Source organism: Corylus avellana, chromosome 6, assembly GCF_965113065.1.
Source record: "Corylus avellana chromosome 6, dhCorAvel1.hap1.2, whole genome shotgun sequence".
NCBI lineage: Eukaryota > Viridiplantae > Streptophyta > Magnoliopsida > Fagales > Betulaceae > Corylus > Corylus avellana.
Window position 1 is genome coordinate 24857505 of NC_142495.1, and position 15910 is coordinate 24873414.

General features: G+C 36.3%; 3 protein-coding genes across 3 annotated transcripts; 1 reads left to right on the plus strand and 2 right to left on the minus strand.

Moving 5' to 3' along the window:
- The first annotated feature begins 1005 nt into the window (after positions 1-1005).
- LOC132188350 (ankyrin repeat/KH domain protein (DUF1442)) lies at positions 1006-2200 on the plus strand. Its single transcript, XM_059602773.2, has 2 exons — positions 1006-1206; positions 1309-2200. The coding sequence occupies exons 1-2, from the start codon at positions 1147-1149 to the stop codon at positions 1915-1917; spliced, it is 669 nt and encodes a 222-aa protein (XP_059458756.1). The 5' UTR covers positions 1006-1146; the 3' UTR covers positions 1918-2200.
- A 2515-nt stretch (positions 2201-4715) lies between these two features.
- Positions 4716-5645, minus strand: LOC132188690 (uncharacterized). Its single transcript, XM_059603218.2, has 2 exons — positions 5536-5645; positions 4716-5406 (listed from the first exon to the last, which is right to left on the minus strand). The coding sequence occupies exons 1-2, from the start codon at positions 5587-5589 to the stop codon at positions 4819-4821; spliced, it is 642 nt and encodes a 213-aa protein (XP_059459201.2). The 5' UTR covers positions 5590-5645; the 3' UTR covers positions 4716-4818.
- Positions 5646-7826: 2181 nt separating this feature from the next.
- On the minus strand, positions 7827-11759 carry LOC132188312 (uncharacterized). The gene is made up of 7 exons (XM_088517161.1): positions 11688-11759; positions 10532-10855; positions 10323-10435; positions 10168-10248; positions 9558-9633; positions 9371-9463; positions 7827-8171 (listed from the first exon to the last, which is right to left on the minus strand). The coding sequence occupies exons 2-7, from the start codon at positions 10833-10835 to the stop codon at positions 8011-8013; spliced, it is 828 nt and encodes a 275-aa protein (XP_088373287.1). The 5' UTR covers positions 10836-10855; positions 11688-11759; the 3' UTR covers positions 7827-8010.
- Positions 11760-15910: the final 4151 nt, after the last annotated feature.

Here is a 15910-nt window from a genome sequence, read left to right on the forward strand (position 1 = left end):
CCGGATAAAATTGTTAGATTTATCATAATATCATGTAATTAATTAACACGAAATATATTTCCTTACACATGCAACGATTCGTCTGTCAGACTGTCAGCTACAGAATAAACTGCCTGCCGGGACGTCACCCTCTCGAAAGTATACAGAGCAAGTGTTGGACATATTTTATTCTCCCTAACAACTTGCTCTAATCACTACTTTTAATGCTTAAAGCAACCAAACCCCACGTCAAATAATTTTTTTCTTCTTCTTCAACCCCTAATTGTAAGCTATATAAATAGACTTTTAAAATTAATATTAAACCAAAATTTAATAATAATTAATCCCAAAAATTCTAGTTATAGCGTTACTTCATTAGAGCTTGTTTGGTATTGCGTTTGAGAAATAGAGCTTTTAAGTCAAAAAGAACTTTTGTGCAAAAACTTCATTTTAAAGCTTTTGCCAAAAATATTTTTTTTTTAGCATTTTTAGGCTTTTTGAACCATTAAAAGCGCTTTAAATTTTTTTTCTTTAAACAGACTTTTTAAGTGTTAAAAATACTTTTAGACCTCTCAAACGCAATCTCAAACGCTATCCCAAACAGACTCTTAGTATATAATTTTTTTTTTTATTGATTTTATTTTCACAATTAAATGCAACAATTTTTAAGTCATAAAAAAAAAAGAAAAAAAAAAAAAGTAGAGAAGGGTATTCCCACACTACTCTACACAGAATTAGTGCGAGTGCTCATTGAATATATTGACGACAAATCCAAGTGGTGAAAACTGTTTGATCCAATCCTTTTACAGACACGAGGAACATTAAAACCTCACCATTAAAATTGATTCATCAGAGATGGGTGCAGCCAGCAGCAGGAGATGATCTCCCACCACTCCCACAAATATTTATATTATATAATAAGAAATTTATTTTCCATTCAGTTGCTGAGGCACAAAATCCAAAGACTTTTAAACCCCCACGCACACCTTCTTAAATGTACGGCTAAAATGTCAACGCTTGTAAACAAAACCCTGCAATCCCTTGTCTTCTCTCTCAGAAAAAAGGGCATTTAAAAAGCCCAACACGGCAACACCTCTCACTCCCCCCACCACCACCATTCTCTCTCAAAATCCTGCGAGAGAGAAACAGAGAAACAGAGACAGAGTTATGAAGCTTGTTTGGTCCCCAGAAACAGCGTCAAAAGCTTATATAGACACCGTCAAATCAGTAAGAGCTCTAAAACCGGCGACCCCTTTGCCCGGTAAAATGTTTTTTAACCGTCGACATGATACTAATTAACCCCACAACTTTTCCTTCATTTACATGCAGTGTCGGAGTTTCAAAGAACATTCCGGGGTGGAGGAGCTGCTGTCGGCGATGGCCGCCGGCTGGAATGCGAAGCTGATCGTCCAAGCGTGGCTCCGCGGGGAGCCAATCCCGACGAGCATCGGCCTCGCCATAGCCGCCCGCCACGCTTGCGGACGCCACGTGTGCATAGTCCCGGACGAGCAGTCGAGACAGGAGTACGTCGAGGCCGTACGGGCGTACGCCGACGGGTCTCCGGCGACGGAGGTGGTGGTGGGAGAGGCTGAGGCGGCGATGGAGGGGCTGGTGGGGGTGGATTTTCTGGTGGTGGATTGCGAGCGCGGAGACTTCGCGAGGGTTTTGAGGGTTGCTAGGCTGAGCCCGAGAGGTGCGGTTTTGGCATGCAAAAACGCGTGCAAAGGAAACGTTTCGGGGTTTGGATGGCATGGGGCGCTTGAGAGTGGGACACGTGTGGTGAGGACCGTGCTTTTGCCGATGGGGAAGGGATCCGGGTTGGATATTGCCCATATAGGGAGCAAAGGTACCGGGCCTCCGGTCTCCAGGAAGGGTCCTAGCCGTTGGATCAAGCACATCGATGCGCGCTCCGGTGAGGAGCATTTGTTCCGGTGGTGATTTCTTTTATATATATATAAATTACAATAAATAACATAAAGTTCATCCTTTTCCATGGCTGAAATACGAGATGGGCTGCAACTGCAAGAATAATGTTACCTCGGGCTAGTGGGTGAGAAGCAGAGGTAAAACATATGTATTTACCTATGTATTTGTATATATATATATATATATATATATATATATGAACATTAATGTATAGATTTCTCAATTTTGTAACTGCCATTATGACTATATGCCGAATTAGGATCCGGTTGATTTGAACCGAATAATATCGAGTTAGTTATGTTGAAATATATTTTTGCCTTTTTACTTTTTTACTAACCGAATATTATCCCGTTCTATATATGTCAACTTCTTAGTGGAGGTTACTTTTTATGGCAACTCTGATTGCATTTGAGTAATTCTATTTGTCATTTTTCATCTCTAAAGCTTATAAAGCCTGATTTTCTGCATCAAAAAATCAATTGTTACCCAATAAATGTTATTCAAGGCCACGTCACATAAGTTTAAGAAATGAGAATATATATATATAAACAATTATTCGTAGGTTAAGAATTTTCTCCTTGGAATTTTGTGAGCAGGAAAAATGGCAGATGAAGAGTCAGTTACCTGGCCTGCTTCGTTTTTGGGATTAACCTAATAATGAGGGTAATTTTTAGGGGCGATAATTTGTGTTCATAAGTTGGGATTTAATTATGTCGAAGCATGTGTATAAGACTATAACTCAATTATAATTTGACTAATTTAATTAAAGGGGTCATAATCCTAGACTATAACACGCTAATTTTGGTTGGGTTTGTGAGTCGTATAAAATGGTTTAGTACTAAATTTTATATGTCGGGTTCGGATCGTGTCGACGTATGAAAGCAAAAGATGATATAAGCTGACCATAATCCAATCCGGCTATTTAATTAATTAAATGAATCAGGCCTCTTAATCATAACCCTTCAATTCTGTATTTAGTTCGTATCGAATGCACGCACGACACGTCACGTTAAAAATTGCAAACCCTAATAATTTTTGGGTTGAATATATAAGAAAGTTGGCAGATCTCAAAATCAATCCCAATCATAATCAAGTCTACTTGGGACATCTGATACACATCATGTGTAACACATGGAACAGGCCGGAAGAGTCCAAATGAAACCCAACTTATCTTGATGCCTCAAGAATGACAACACAAGTACAAAACAAAGACTTGTTCTAAAATTATCTTGATGCCTGTCAAAACGCCAAGTGCAGAATATTTCGTGACCACCCAACCCACACCCACCCACACCCCCCCAAAAAAAAAAAAAAAAAAAATTCCTCATCTCTTTTGTATGGCTGAAATAGTAGGTTATTCGACATAACCTCTAAATTCGATATGACCTTAACAAAAAATTAGTAAATTAGAGTTGAGGAATTTGACTCGATTAATTAAATTAATTAGATTAGGATTGACTTATATAAGTCTTATACCCATGCCTTGATATAACCCGGCCCGATACGCAACAGTTAAGGTTAATATTTTTTTATATAACTTACAAACTCAACACAAAATTAATAGATTAAAGTTTAAAGATTTGATCTGTTTAATAAAATGAATCGACTTAGAATTGATTTATATAATTAACTTTATAACTTTATACTCGTACCTTAAGGTATATGACCCGAACCCAGACACGAAAATACAAACAGCTACCCCTACTCATGTGCAACGAATATGGACATAGGTGGCAACAGAGCATCTTTAAATTATTGCCTCATCTTAGGATTATTCAGGATAGGAAAATGCCAGCCGTCTGTAAATGTATATTGTTTGATTGCATAGCATACGGTAGAAAAGGACCTGGAGCACTTTTTGACAACATCTACCATAATTCCCGTTGCATGTATAATGATGGGACCAATGGGTCATATATATATATATATATATGACCCAACAAGAGAGGAGAGGAAGCGCAGTATGCATATAGATGGTAAACTTTGTGAACAAATAATGAAGGCAATCCATCAATAAACTGTTCTTTCCAATAAGGTTTTTGACTATCTGGTCTAACCATGATATAGGAAAGAAAGACATCTTGATACTATCTATAGTCAGACATAGTATGGCATCGAAGATTATTCAAATAATCAAAAATTCGAGAGGTAATATTAGAAGGAGTACCGACAAAATGTTTGATATATATATATATATATATATATATATATATATATGTTTTCCTGGACTTATTGAAATGCTCATGAACATTTTAGTTATTATCTACGGGAAAAATTACGGTTTATCTTTTAAAGTTGTTCGCATTTTTGATTTTTGCACTGTAGGGATGCTCTACTTGTTCTACTTCCAAGCTTGATTCTGCTTTTGGTACCGTGCTTCTCGGTCTAGGTAGGACACGTGCCACACACGTGGCCTTTAAGCACCAAATTTTCCAAAATGGCCGTTATGATGTTTCAAAATGACCCAAAATGTCCCATGCTATTTTTTCAATTTTTTTTTTTTTTAAAAAAAAAACACAAGGAAAAAAAGAAAAAAAATCTAATTGGGGGTGGTCAGCAGCCACCCCCATTAGGCCATGGGGGGTGGCTCGCCACCCCATTTTGTCTAGTTGGGGTGCCCTGGCCACCCTCTTGGTCCAAATGGGGGTGGCCGGGCGGCCGGCCAACCCCCAAACTGTCAATTTTTTTTTAATTATATATATATATAACCAAGCTACTAAATAAGCTAGTTTAACTTAATTCGTTAAGAATCACGCTTTATAAAGCGGATGTCACTAATTTGAATCCTAATTATGATGACAGGAAATTTTAAAAAACTTCAGCTTCCTTCTCATACATTAATAAAGACAACCATTTTATCTAGTTCATATTCCTATTCCTTCTCCATGTACTCTCAGAGAGTTAAACAAAGTCTTAGGCTTCAATTTGTTTCCTTTGTGGGGAAGTGATCCTGAAGACATGTTCCTCTCCGGTGCACTTATCTACTTTAACCACCCACCGGCTTCTTTTTAGGCTACCGCTGGCCGCATTTGTTGCCGCTATTCTTGTCACCAGAAGCCCCTCTCCAATGGGCAAAAAATGTGTGTTCAATTCACTCCACCATGATCCCTTGTGGAGGGCATTGTACCCTACAATAAGTGCCCCATCATGCTTTGCATTCTTTTTCGCTGCGAAGAATACTCCCTTGTGCTCATTGATGTGACAATCAATAAGCACAAAATCTGCTCCTTTGTAGTCATCTAACAATAAGGTGCGTGCATCCCCCACAGCAAATTCCACACAATTTGCATAGGGGCCTAGAGCTTTCTTTGAGGCATGCAATTCGTTAAGGCCGCTTAGAATGCACACAACACGGCCGCCGGTTTGATGGGCGGCTGCTACTAGTGCTAGAGCGGTGGATCCGGCGATGCTAGGGCATATCATCGCCATGAGTTGAGCGTTGTTGCCGGCAACGAGGGCAGATATGAATTCCGCCACGTCTGGCTCTTTACCTATTTTCGCCTATAAAAACGAAACACAAAACTCAATCATAAAAAGGAATAACGCTACCACTCCTTCGACATGTCATGTCAGTTGATATAAAATAAGTGCAGATTAGAAGGAGATTGTTAGGTTGTTCAGCTTGCTTACCATCTTTAGGGCACGGATATACGCTTTTGTGGCGTTTTCAGCAGACCAAGCCATTTTTCTTCTTTTGAGTTTTGGAATCGTTTGCTTTGAGAGATTTTCTTCTTTTTTTTGGGTAATAAAAGCTGGGTTTCAGAGCTTTATAGAGTTGGAGTGATGAGAGATTAGAAGCATCTGAGGAAGGTTTTAACTGAGAGAGGAAGATTCCATTGCCAACTGCCATTGTCGAAAAGTTGAAATAATTATTAATGTCCCTAAATTTCTTCTTACTACACAAGTTGCTCTTCTATTAATTTGTAAAATTAATGTGGATTGAATTACAAACTAATTTCTTCCGTGGAACCATTGCAACTCTTCAATGAGCAAGCCTCTAGATTTTATTTTTAATTTTAAATTATCTGAAATTCCAATTTCAGTTTCTATAAAACCTTTTTAATTACTAGCTTCTTTAGGGGTCTCCACGTAGAATTAACTAAATGAATAAATTTATCATTCCTTATATGTTTAAGCCATAGACAAACTAAGCTTCCAACAAAATTTTCCTTTTGTCTTTATTTTTAGGGGAAGATACATTTTACCTGAACTATTCACCCATTTGCACTTCTAACCCTAATGTTTAAAAATTGACACTTTACCATTCCCAAACTTCCAAATTGTTGCAATTCGATCTGACTTTTTTTTTTTTTTTTTTTTTTTTTTGCCAAAATGTCCCAATCCCAAGTTACAAGAAAAAAATTAAAAATTAAGGGGTGGCCGGCCATCCCAGTTGGGCCTGGGCGTGGCTTTGGCCACCCTAGACCAGCCACCTCTTAATTTTTTAACTTGAAATTGTGGCATTTTGGGGAAATAGTTGAATTGCAATAATTTGGAAGTTTTTTTTTTTTTTTGGGGGGGGGGATAAAGTCACTTTTTAAACATTAGGGTTAAAAATACAAATGTATAAATAGTTCAGGTGGGGTAAAATGTATTTTCTCTTTATTTTTATTTTGGCCCCTTAAGAAAAATTTCAATGCAAGTTGGCTTCTTTGACTTCAACTTTCAATTCAGCTTAGTGGTGATTTAACATATATTAGAGCTTTTACATGTCGGGCGTGAGAGCATTAAAAGTATTAATATAGATGCTTGTGCGGTGCGGATAAGGTCTGAAAACAACAATCAAACATGTCACCAACTAGGCCCACATGCTGCCAACTAGCTTCATGAAGAATCTTGCAATAGTCATGACCATCAAGTAATGCTATAAGTAGAACTTTTATGTCTTTAAAGGTAACGTAGTTTTTAAAATCACTATTGAATCAAAATCTAATAGTGATTTATCAAAAATCCAACGATAATTTTAAAAATCACATTACTTTTGAGAAAATAAAAAAACAAACGTCATATTTATATCTTTACTCGTTACCGTCTTCGCTAGTAGTAGTATAATGGTGGACAATGTATTTAATTTTTTTTTAAAATGTTTATTACATAAAATAATATATCTGGTTTTCTATACTAATACCAAAATATTCGTATACAGTAGCTGTGGTGTCCCCGAGCAGGTGAAAAATAAGGTACAATATCATTTTTTATTCTGCAATTTGTAATATTCTGATGCTACTTCTGCTATGATTGCCGTTGCATTGCACCCCAGAAGGCTAAAAAAGTGATGAATTATTATTATTATTATTATTTTTTAAAGAAAAAGGGAGGAGAAAATGAATATGTAAGACCAAGTTGCTATAGAAAATGGTTGAATGAGGTGCGTTGATGCTCATTTGCCCCCGCGAAACCAACACAGAGATCTAAGTCCAGATCACATTGCTCTCCATGCCCATACATTGGTTATTACAGCCGCCCTTTAATTATTTATGGTTTTTCAGGTCTCTTTCTTATTCAAATTCTTGAGACAGGTGTTGATAGAAGCTGCAGAGGCCGGTGATAATGAAGAGTGGCCATGTGGGTGATTCAGAGGAGCAAAATCTAACTTTACTAATGTTGTTGGGTTGACTGATATTCTGACACCCACTCACATTTTCTTGTGTGACTTTTTATAAATCATTATTGAATCAAAATCTAATAATAATTTGTGATTCATTAGTTATTTTAAAACCCACGTCAATAAGTGTGTAAAGGAGTGAATAAACCCAGAACAAAAATATGATAGCTTTTTTGAAGAAGATTGTGTATTCAAACAGTCGAGATTTTGCAACTTCAAAATAAAACTTGCAACAAAAGTACTTTTGAGCACGCTATCCTTCCCAAAGAGACAAAACACCAAGTTCTTTGACCACCTACTAAAAACTCACGTAAAATACTCCAACACTATAATTTATTCTATATTGATAACACAGGTAACAACACTATAATTTATTCTATATTGACAACACAGGTAACAACACTATAATTTATTCTATATCGATAACACAGGTAAAAATACTCCAACACTACAATTTATTCTATATTGATAACACAGGTAAAATACTCCAACACTATAATTTATTCTATATTGATTCTGACCGCCTTTTTGGTTCTCCCAGCATGAAAATTGTTTCTGGCTTCATTGTCTGGTTTCATTCCTCCAGCTTTCCAGTGCCGCTCTACAGATGGGAGGGCCCAACCTCCCCAACCTGCCTTCTTATGTTTACTGCAACTAGAACCTAACAAATGGAAGCCAGACCAAACATATGTTTAAATCAAAAGCCAAGCAGCAACAAAAGAGCAGTGTCACATCAAGAGATAAGCATGTCATAGGGCATCAGTCATACCAAATAGATTAATCACTAAGAAGTAGCAAGAAAAACCTCTAATGCTTAGTGGCTGTTTGCTAATGGCTTTAAAAAAGAAAGTGGCCCAAAATTGTAACAAGATTTGATTGATGTGTGAAAAACGTAAGAATGTTTAATATGAAAAAGTGAAAAAATTTTGTTTTGTAGAGAATTTTTTATTTGAATAGTAGCAAAATGTGATTAAGAATATTTAAGATTTGAATTTGAGATGAATAGTATGAGGCTTTTTTTGAGTCCATTGGCAAACCACCCTAGATCTTATGTTTAATACCCCACAACCAAGTAATAAATGGAAATGCTACTAAGAGAAGTAATTAATGGAGGTAAGATTGGCTACCTAAGAAAAAAAAACCATACACCACCATTCAGTCTTCTCTTGCTCTCTTTTAGCAAAAGAATTCTCTGCAAAGCCTCAAGTGTCCAAATCTCAAATTGACAAGAGGCTCTTCCCTTCTCTCCTCCCCCCTCACCCTAATGTACTCCTTTCTTTCACCATCTCTCTGTTCTCTATTTCACCTTTCCCCCCTCACCATGCTCCCCAAGCACTTTTGTGGCACGCATGGGTTGCATGCGTTGATACCCGTTTTGTTATTTATAGCAGATCTTGGCCTCCTCTAACCATGCGCCTCTAAATCTCTACATGTGGTGCTCCCTTTGGGCATATGGAGCCTTCCAGATCCACACTCGGACCACTCTAGTAGGAGACCCCATTTCTAATTATTCAGTTTTTCTTGGTTTCCTCATTTCCGTCAGAGGCTGGCCAAAAACTAAGACCAATATGAGTGCCTTCAGCCATACTCGCAACTCCACCCATAGGGCCGCTACAACCAGTTATACTGGCAGCATTCCCTCTCACTTGCTGTACCCCGAGGATCCCATCTAGACTGTCGATAGAAACTGCAATGTTAATGTTGCTAAAGACAATGTACTCTTTTGGTGGTTTGTTTATGTTTTCGTATTCTTATTTCCCTGTATTTCTAACTGTTCTGGTTAGTTTGTACACCTGGTTGCATGTTCTATTTATCAAAAAATAAAAAAAACAAAAAAAAACACCACCATTTGTAACTTACCTGCATTGCCATGCATATGAAATCCATCTTCCTGGCCCAGCAAATTTCCTTGAGCATTACCTTTCCAAGCACCTTCAAAACCAGCAAGCTCATCTGGAATAAGCACCACAATGTTAGCCTATGGCTGAGCAATTGCATAATACATAATGCCACTTTTAAGTACTAATCATAGACATCAGGAACAAACCTTCATTTAGATTGTGTAAAGTTTGCAGCGTATCCGTCTTACCATCCGAATTGAACTTCCTTGTAACTGAGTGACCCTGCATAAGCAACGCAACCACATCAATCACCGCAAATCACATGGCTAAAGTTCCCCGTATAATAATAAAGAGACCAATTTCTTGTTGTATCCTTCCATCAACTTTCACCCAAAAGAGTTGGGAGAAGGAAATAAAGAGATTCCAAATGACTCGAGGTCAGGTTATAAAACTTCATGGATCGACTGAAGGAGAGTATGATAGAACATATATAACGAACACATCTCAATCGAGAATAGTGCGACCTACACTAATAAAAATTTCACGGGCAGGTAATCTTGGGGTTTATATCTCCCAAGCCAAGATAATGAGAACATCCATGAAGGCGAATGGATCCTCAAGGACCAAATGCACTAACACACTCTGCACCAGACACTAACAATACAGCAAGAGAAGGGTCATCCATGTGAAACATCTTTTTGGCAATCAATTATCCCACAAACTGATAAAGCTAAAATTGAGGTTTCTGGGTTAGGGGTGTCATAATCATTAATCATGGACCTCTAATGAAGTGCATTACACCAACTAAATAATTACCTTGTCATGAATCCCTCTAGAGATTCTATGTTTCGCTTGACCTGTTGTTCTATCTGCTTCTTTACTCTCCTCAAGCATCACCTTATTCAAAATCACAGCGTTAGATCCAGAAGAAAGCCAATAATGAAACAACTTGCCCTTAAAAAGTTACTTACTCCATCAGTGCCAGCCCTTGTGGTTCTCGTAGATGTGTAATATGCTCCATTAACACCGCCATATGTGACTCTACAAGTCTGAACACCGACTCTGCTAGCCTGGGAATGTTCCTCTTCACCAGGAGTCAAAATTGTTAAGCAAGAAAAATCCCAGGCTAAAATAGAGACCTTAGAATGAAAATGTAAAGCAAACAAACAAGTTCAGTTACCATCGGTTTCATAGTCCAGATGCTCAACAGATGGTTCTTTGATCGACCGAGAATGCTTTTGATGATTATCCTTCTCAACCCAAGTGCCTTCATCTTCCTCATTCAGTCTCCTCTCACCACTGCCAGAATCAAACAAGCTTCCATATGGGCGAGTGAAAAAGGGATCATCAAATGGATCCCTTTCTCCAAAATGGCTAGGCATCATACTTCCATGGGATCTTCTAACATCACCATAACCCCCAAAACTACCCAACTGGTCACCTGAATGGAAGAAGTCATCTCGACCATCTCTTCTCCTCTGCATATTGTCCTGTTCTAATCCCTCTAAAAACACAAAAATCCGTTTAAGGAACAACTAATATTCACAAAATTCTGAAATTCATATACTAATAATCTGCTTGGTCGCCAAGAAAATTTGAGAAAGAAAAAAAAAAACTAACTTTTATTTTCTGTGTTGATTTTGCTTCTATAAGTAAATATAAACTTTTAGTAAAGCTTATAAATGTGTGATGCATTAATGTGAACCGAAGAGGTTATTTTGCTCAGAAACTCAAAAGAATCTGAAATTTAACACTTAGTAGAAGAAAATTTCTATTACAAATAAGCATGGAGCCAATGAATGAAGCGACTGGAAAAAGAATGATCTCATAAGAATCATCATAATCACGATTATGAACAAGGCCAAAATTCAAATCACATACGATCACAGAGACAAGTTCTGAATTTCTAATCGTTAAACCGGCACCTCAAATGTTCAAGACCAAAAATTCAATATAATAAAAACTATATATAAACGATTGAGTTGTTAAACTCAGTTTCACTAAATCACTGCCAAGAAAATGTGGGAAAAGAAAACTTACCCAATCTCAGATAATCCAAAAGAAATACTTCCTTAATATGTCATGAAACTAACAAATTAAGCGTTGAAGATAACGAAGTCAAGTATTAGAGTTAATTAAGAACTAACAAACCAAGTAAATCAATTCCAGGAAATATCTTGTATTATTCAATAACCATATTATTTAAAAATCATAATAATGAGAATAACTAACACATGAACACTTCCAAGTTTATATTCTGAGACTTCTGAAAATATATTTGGCAAACATGCGCAGAGAGGGAGAGAGATAGAGAGAGAGAGAGAGAGAGAACTTACGTTGGAAGACGATAGAACGCAGATTCTGAGTGTGTGTGGTAGAGGGAAACAGAGTGTCCTGCTCTTTTCCCGCCGGGAGAGGAAATATATATACAGAGACTTGAGAGAGAGCGACACGCAATCCAACATGTTCTTTCATATGCTAGAATCAGGGCCGGCCCGATATTTTGAGGCCTTTGGTAAAAAGTTTAAGCGGGGCTTTTTTTATATTTAAATATTAATTAAGTAATATTTATTTTAATATTAATTATTTTTTATTTAAAAATCTTTCTTCTCGTTTTTTGAAAAATAAAATTATTGATTAAGTTTTTATATTCATGATTTTTTAACATTTGTTTTTTAATTGATAATATGGCTAATCCATTTAATTTCTCTTGGGGCATTGTTAATCTTAGATAAGATTTTATCAATTTTAATTTTGAAAAACTTCTTTGTACTGTAAGAGAAAAATGAAAATTTATAAAGTGAGGAGTTTGTAATTGAATAAAATATTTTAGAAACTTTCTATCTTCCGACATTTATTTATTTACTTTTTCCATTTGATTTAAACATTTGACACAATCTCAAACTTGATTCTCTTCGGTTAGTTATATTTGAGGATTATGTTTGTCATTGCACAAGGCCAAAAAAAAAAATGTATATTTAAGAATATTTTTATTGTTATTTGATTCCCTTATTTATTGATATCAATTTTTAAGCTTTATTTATTTCAGAATACTAGAGAATCAAGTGACATTAATGCCTTTTTGAAATTAAACAGGGGTCCTTAATTTAAGCATATATATTGACCGTGTTTATTTTTATTTTATTTTATTTTATTTTTTATGGAAACGGCAATTAATTAGGTGTTGAATTTTGTTTTATATGAAAATTGTTTTATTATGATTCATTAATTAGGCCCTATTAAATTGAGGTCTTTTTTAAATTACTTATTTACCATGATTAGAGGCTTTAATTAAAGAATATGGAGGGTAATAAGGGTTTTAATTTTTTTTTTTTATGGAAAATTTTTTAATTAATATTTTTTAATTGGGGGCCTTAGTAAATTGGAGGCCCTAAGCAACCGCCTAACTCGCCTAGTGGTTGAGCCGGCCCTTTTTGTTTTTGTTTTTTTATATGTTTGTTTTTGTTTTTTTATCCATATTCTTTCATGTGCTAGAATGTTTGTTTTTGTTTTTTTTTTTCATATGCTAGAATGTTTGTTTTTGTTTTTTTATCCTTTCATATGCTAGAATGTTTGTTTTTGTTTTTTTATTTCATATGCTAGAATGTTTGTTTTTGTTTTTTTATCCTTGTTTTTTTATCCTTTCATATGCTAGAATGTTTGTTTTTGTTTTTTTATCCTGTCATATGCTAGAATGTTCGCCTTTTTGTTTTTTTATCCAACATGACCTATATGCGTTTGGAGTCTCTAGAAGTTTAGTCATACCGTAAAAATTCCTGCACTTTGAGGTTTGTCATCCTGATATTTTTGCCACTCTCAATCACATCAATTGCTTATCGGAATTCCCCCCACCACTCCCTGTCACGTGACTCACGTGGTTATGTAACATGATGGAAACTAAGTAGAAGGATTGATATGGTAAGATCACCAAATTTCTTGTCTCTGTTGTGAAATGAGAACCTGATGGGGTTTGTCCCACTAAAGACCGGTTTGGTATGGTAAAATTGTGTTTGCTAGTGGACTGAATTGTATAGATGAATTTTTGGTGGTGGAACTTTGATGTGATGAAGGTGGTGTGGTCGGATTTTTGAACATGACGGCTGAGTTTTGGCGTTGTCGTGGCGGTGTGGGGCATGCGGCTTTTGCACCCGCAAAATCGTTTGTTGCTGCTCACGTAGGCGTTCATTTTTTATTTCCGCTAAAGTGCTCTCGAATCTGCCAAACGACTCGTCCATTTTTCTTTGGCATTCTTCCACTTTTCTTTGGAGTTCATGCACTAGACCAACACATTGATATAGACAATCCTCCATAACTTGAAGTGGTGGGTTACAGAAAGTTGACTCTGATACCACTTTGTTACGTGGTTACGTAGCGTGATGGAAACTAAGTAGAAAGATTGATATGGTAGGATTTTCGAGGAATCCTGAACCTCCTATAGGATTTTCGAGGAATCCCAAACCTCTTATGAGAGCATACCTCCTATGAGGATGCTCTCAACTCCTACAAACACATGGTTTAAAGAATTTACTTGATTTCATATTTTTATTCATAAATAATGCAGTATTTAAAGACAATAGAAAATAGAGTCCCGCATGAGATAGGACTTCCATTAAAAATAGGAAAATCTAATCCTACCCAAATAACAAATAACAAGATAAAAGAGATAAACATAACATAAGAGTCCTACCCACACAACAATATAAAAATAATAAAACAACTATAAAACATTAATGAACTAAATAAACTAATTGATAATACTTCATAACAGACCCAGACCCACTACCTACACGTAACAATCCCCCCCCCCCCCCCCCCCTTCTTCCCTTTTAGATTGCCTGTCATGTTTTCATCATCACATCCCAATATACTTCAGAAAATTCATGCATTCTGGTCTCTGGACATGGTAATTCTAAACAAATTAATACATTAACGCTTTAGCTTTCTATTACCTGGTACTGTGAGTTAAAACCAAATTTGAGAAGCTATCAATCACTATCTAGTTTATCTGTTGAATAATAAGTTTTATGACACCAAGAAAATGCCAATAAATTTTACCAACCTGTTCAAAATTCTTCTTTCGACCAAGGTCATAGCGCCATTTTGGAGTGGTTTTCTTCTCATATGCCTGATCACAAGATAATAAATCCATCAGAAACAAAGTACATATCTGTTGCAGCCTCCCCCTTTGGAAGGCCAAGTGCGCTGACCTAACAGAAGATGGCTTGACTGTAAAGGGAATAACTCAGTGTTCCATAAATGTTATTATGATAATATCTCTCGTAGAGAATTAATTAATTAATTCATTCAAAAATTCCCACCCAGCAAATACATTCACCATTCAAACTTCATAAAGATTCATTGGATCATCTAAGAGTGCTACATTACTTATAGTCCCATTGTAAGGTTAAGAAGCTTCAGACAAGTGTCAAACAGGCACTCAAGAAAAGTCCCTCCCCAATATAATATAATATTGGCTATAACCAAAAACCACTTGTCCCAAAAATTCTAGCAATAGTAACAAGGGTTCAACCAAAAGCCCACAAAGTCCATTATCAGACATCTAATTTTACTTCCAAGCTCTACTCAATCCAATCTCATTGCACCTGGAAAGATGCACAAGGCACCAAAGAAAAGGGCAGCTAATTCAAACTTTTAAAAAGATGACAGCAGCATCTGAAAATGCTGCATCACTTGTGGTACTGACCACTAAGAACTAGATCCGTAGTTTTAAAACCGAAGACATGCCAAAATAACAGGCTTCAGAATGGTATGTTAGTATAATTCAAGGAAAGTCTCTCCACATAATATAGGTTTTTGCCAAATGCCAACAGGACCACTACCAAATCCCTAATTTTGAAATAACAGCTTCTTGGTTCGCTTTCTTTTGGCATCTCATTCAAGCAGCATTAAGCATAGCCCCAACTAGAAGAAAAATTGTGAAAAATGAATATATAAAGGTAAGCAAAAGAAAATACCTCGATTGTTGTGGTGTTGGCAGCCACCAATGATATGTGCATTATCAGAAACCCAATAACACTCAACGCAAAAGCCAGATTCAGGACTGTAAAGAAAGCAAAGATAGTTAAAGAGAAATAAAGATGCAATTAATTAAACAAGTCAGAAATAGGCTACTCAGGCCTCACCAAAGGCAAGAAAAGTGGTTGCGAGGGTGCGGGTGCCAGGAGTTCCAGGTATTTCTCCATCACTAAAGAATGCTATAAAATGTGGAAGAAACGACAGTGTTACAAGACTTGTCTCGAGAAATGCGTAGAACTGCATTGAGATTTAACAAAGGCAAAACATCAAATTAATTATTTTTAAAAAAATACTATGCCGATTTCAAAAACTTGTTTATCACAATTTATGTAGAATTAATACTATGAAGTAATAAACAATTCAATCACCCAAAATATATAAAGCAATAAAGAGGCAGACACAAATATTTTGATTACGAAGAGGAAACCTTTTAAAAACTGATATAAAAGTAAAACCTCACCGGAGCAGTCAAACCCAGGAAATCACTATCAAAAGATTATCCAGAGATTACAGGCTTTGTAAG

Excerpts from the sequence above, each read along its gene's own strand:
- LOC132188690 (XM_059603218.2), bottom strand. The coding sequence starts at position 5,589 with ATGGCTTGGTCTGCTGAAAACGCCACAAAAGCGTATATCCGTGCCCTA. Across the intron at positions 5,407-5,535 it reads ATATCCGTGCCCTAAAGATG|GCGAAAATAGGTAAAGAGCC; the intron begins GTAAGCAAGCTG and ends TCGTTTTTATAG.
- LOC132188350 (XM_059602773.2), top strand. The coding sequence starts at position 1,147 with ATGAAGCTTGTTTGGTCCCCAGAAACAGCGTCAAAAGCTTATATAGAC. Across the intron at positions 1,207-1,308 it reads ATATAGACACCGTCAAATCA|TGTCGGAGTTTCAAAGAACA; the intron begins GTAAGAGCTCTA and ends ATTTACATGCAG.
- LOC132188312 (XM_088517161.1), bottom strand. The coding sequence starts at position 10,835 with ATGCAGAGGAGAAGAGATGGTCGAGATGACTTCTTCCATTCAGGTGAC. Across the intron at positions 10,249-10,322 it reads CAAGGGCTGGCACTGATGGA|GTGATGCTTGAGGAGAGTAA; the intron begins GTAAGTAACTTT and ends ATTTTGAATAAG. Across the intron at positions 9,464-9,557 it reads TTTACACAATCTAAATGAAG|ATGAGCTTGCTGGTTTTGAA; the intron begins GTTTGTTCCTGA and ends TGCTTATTCCAG.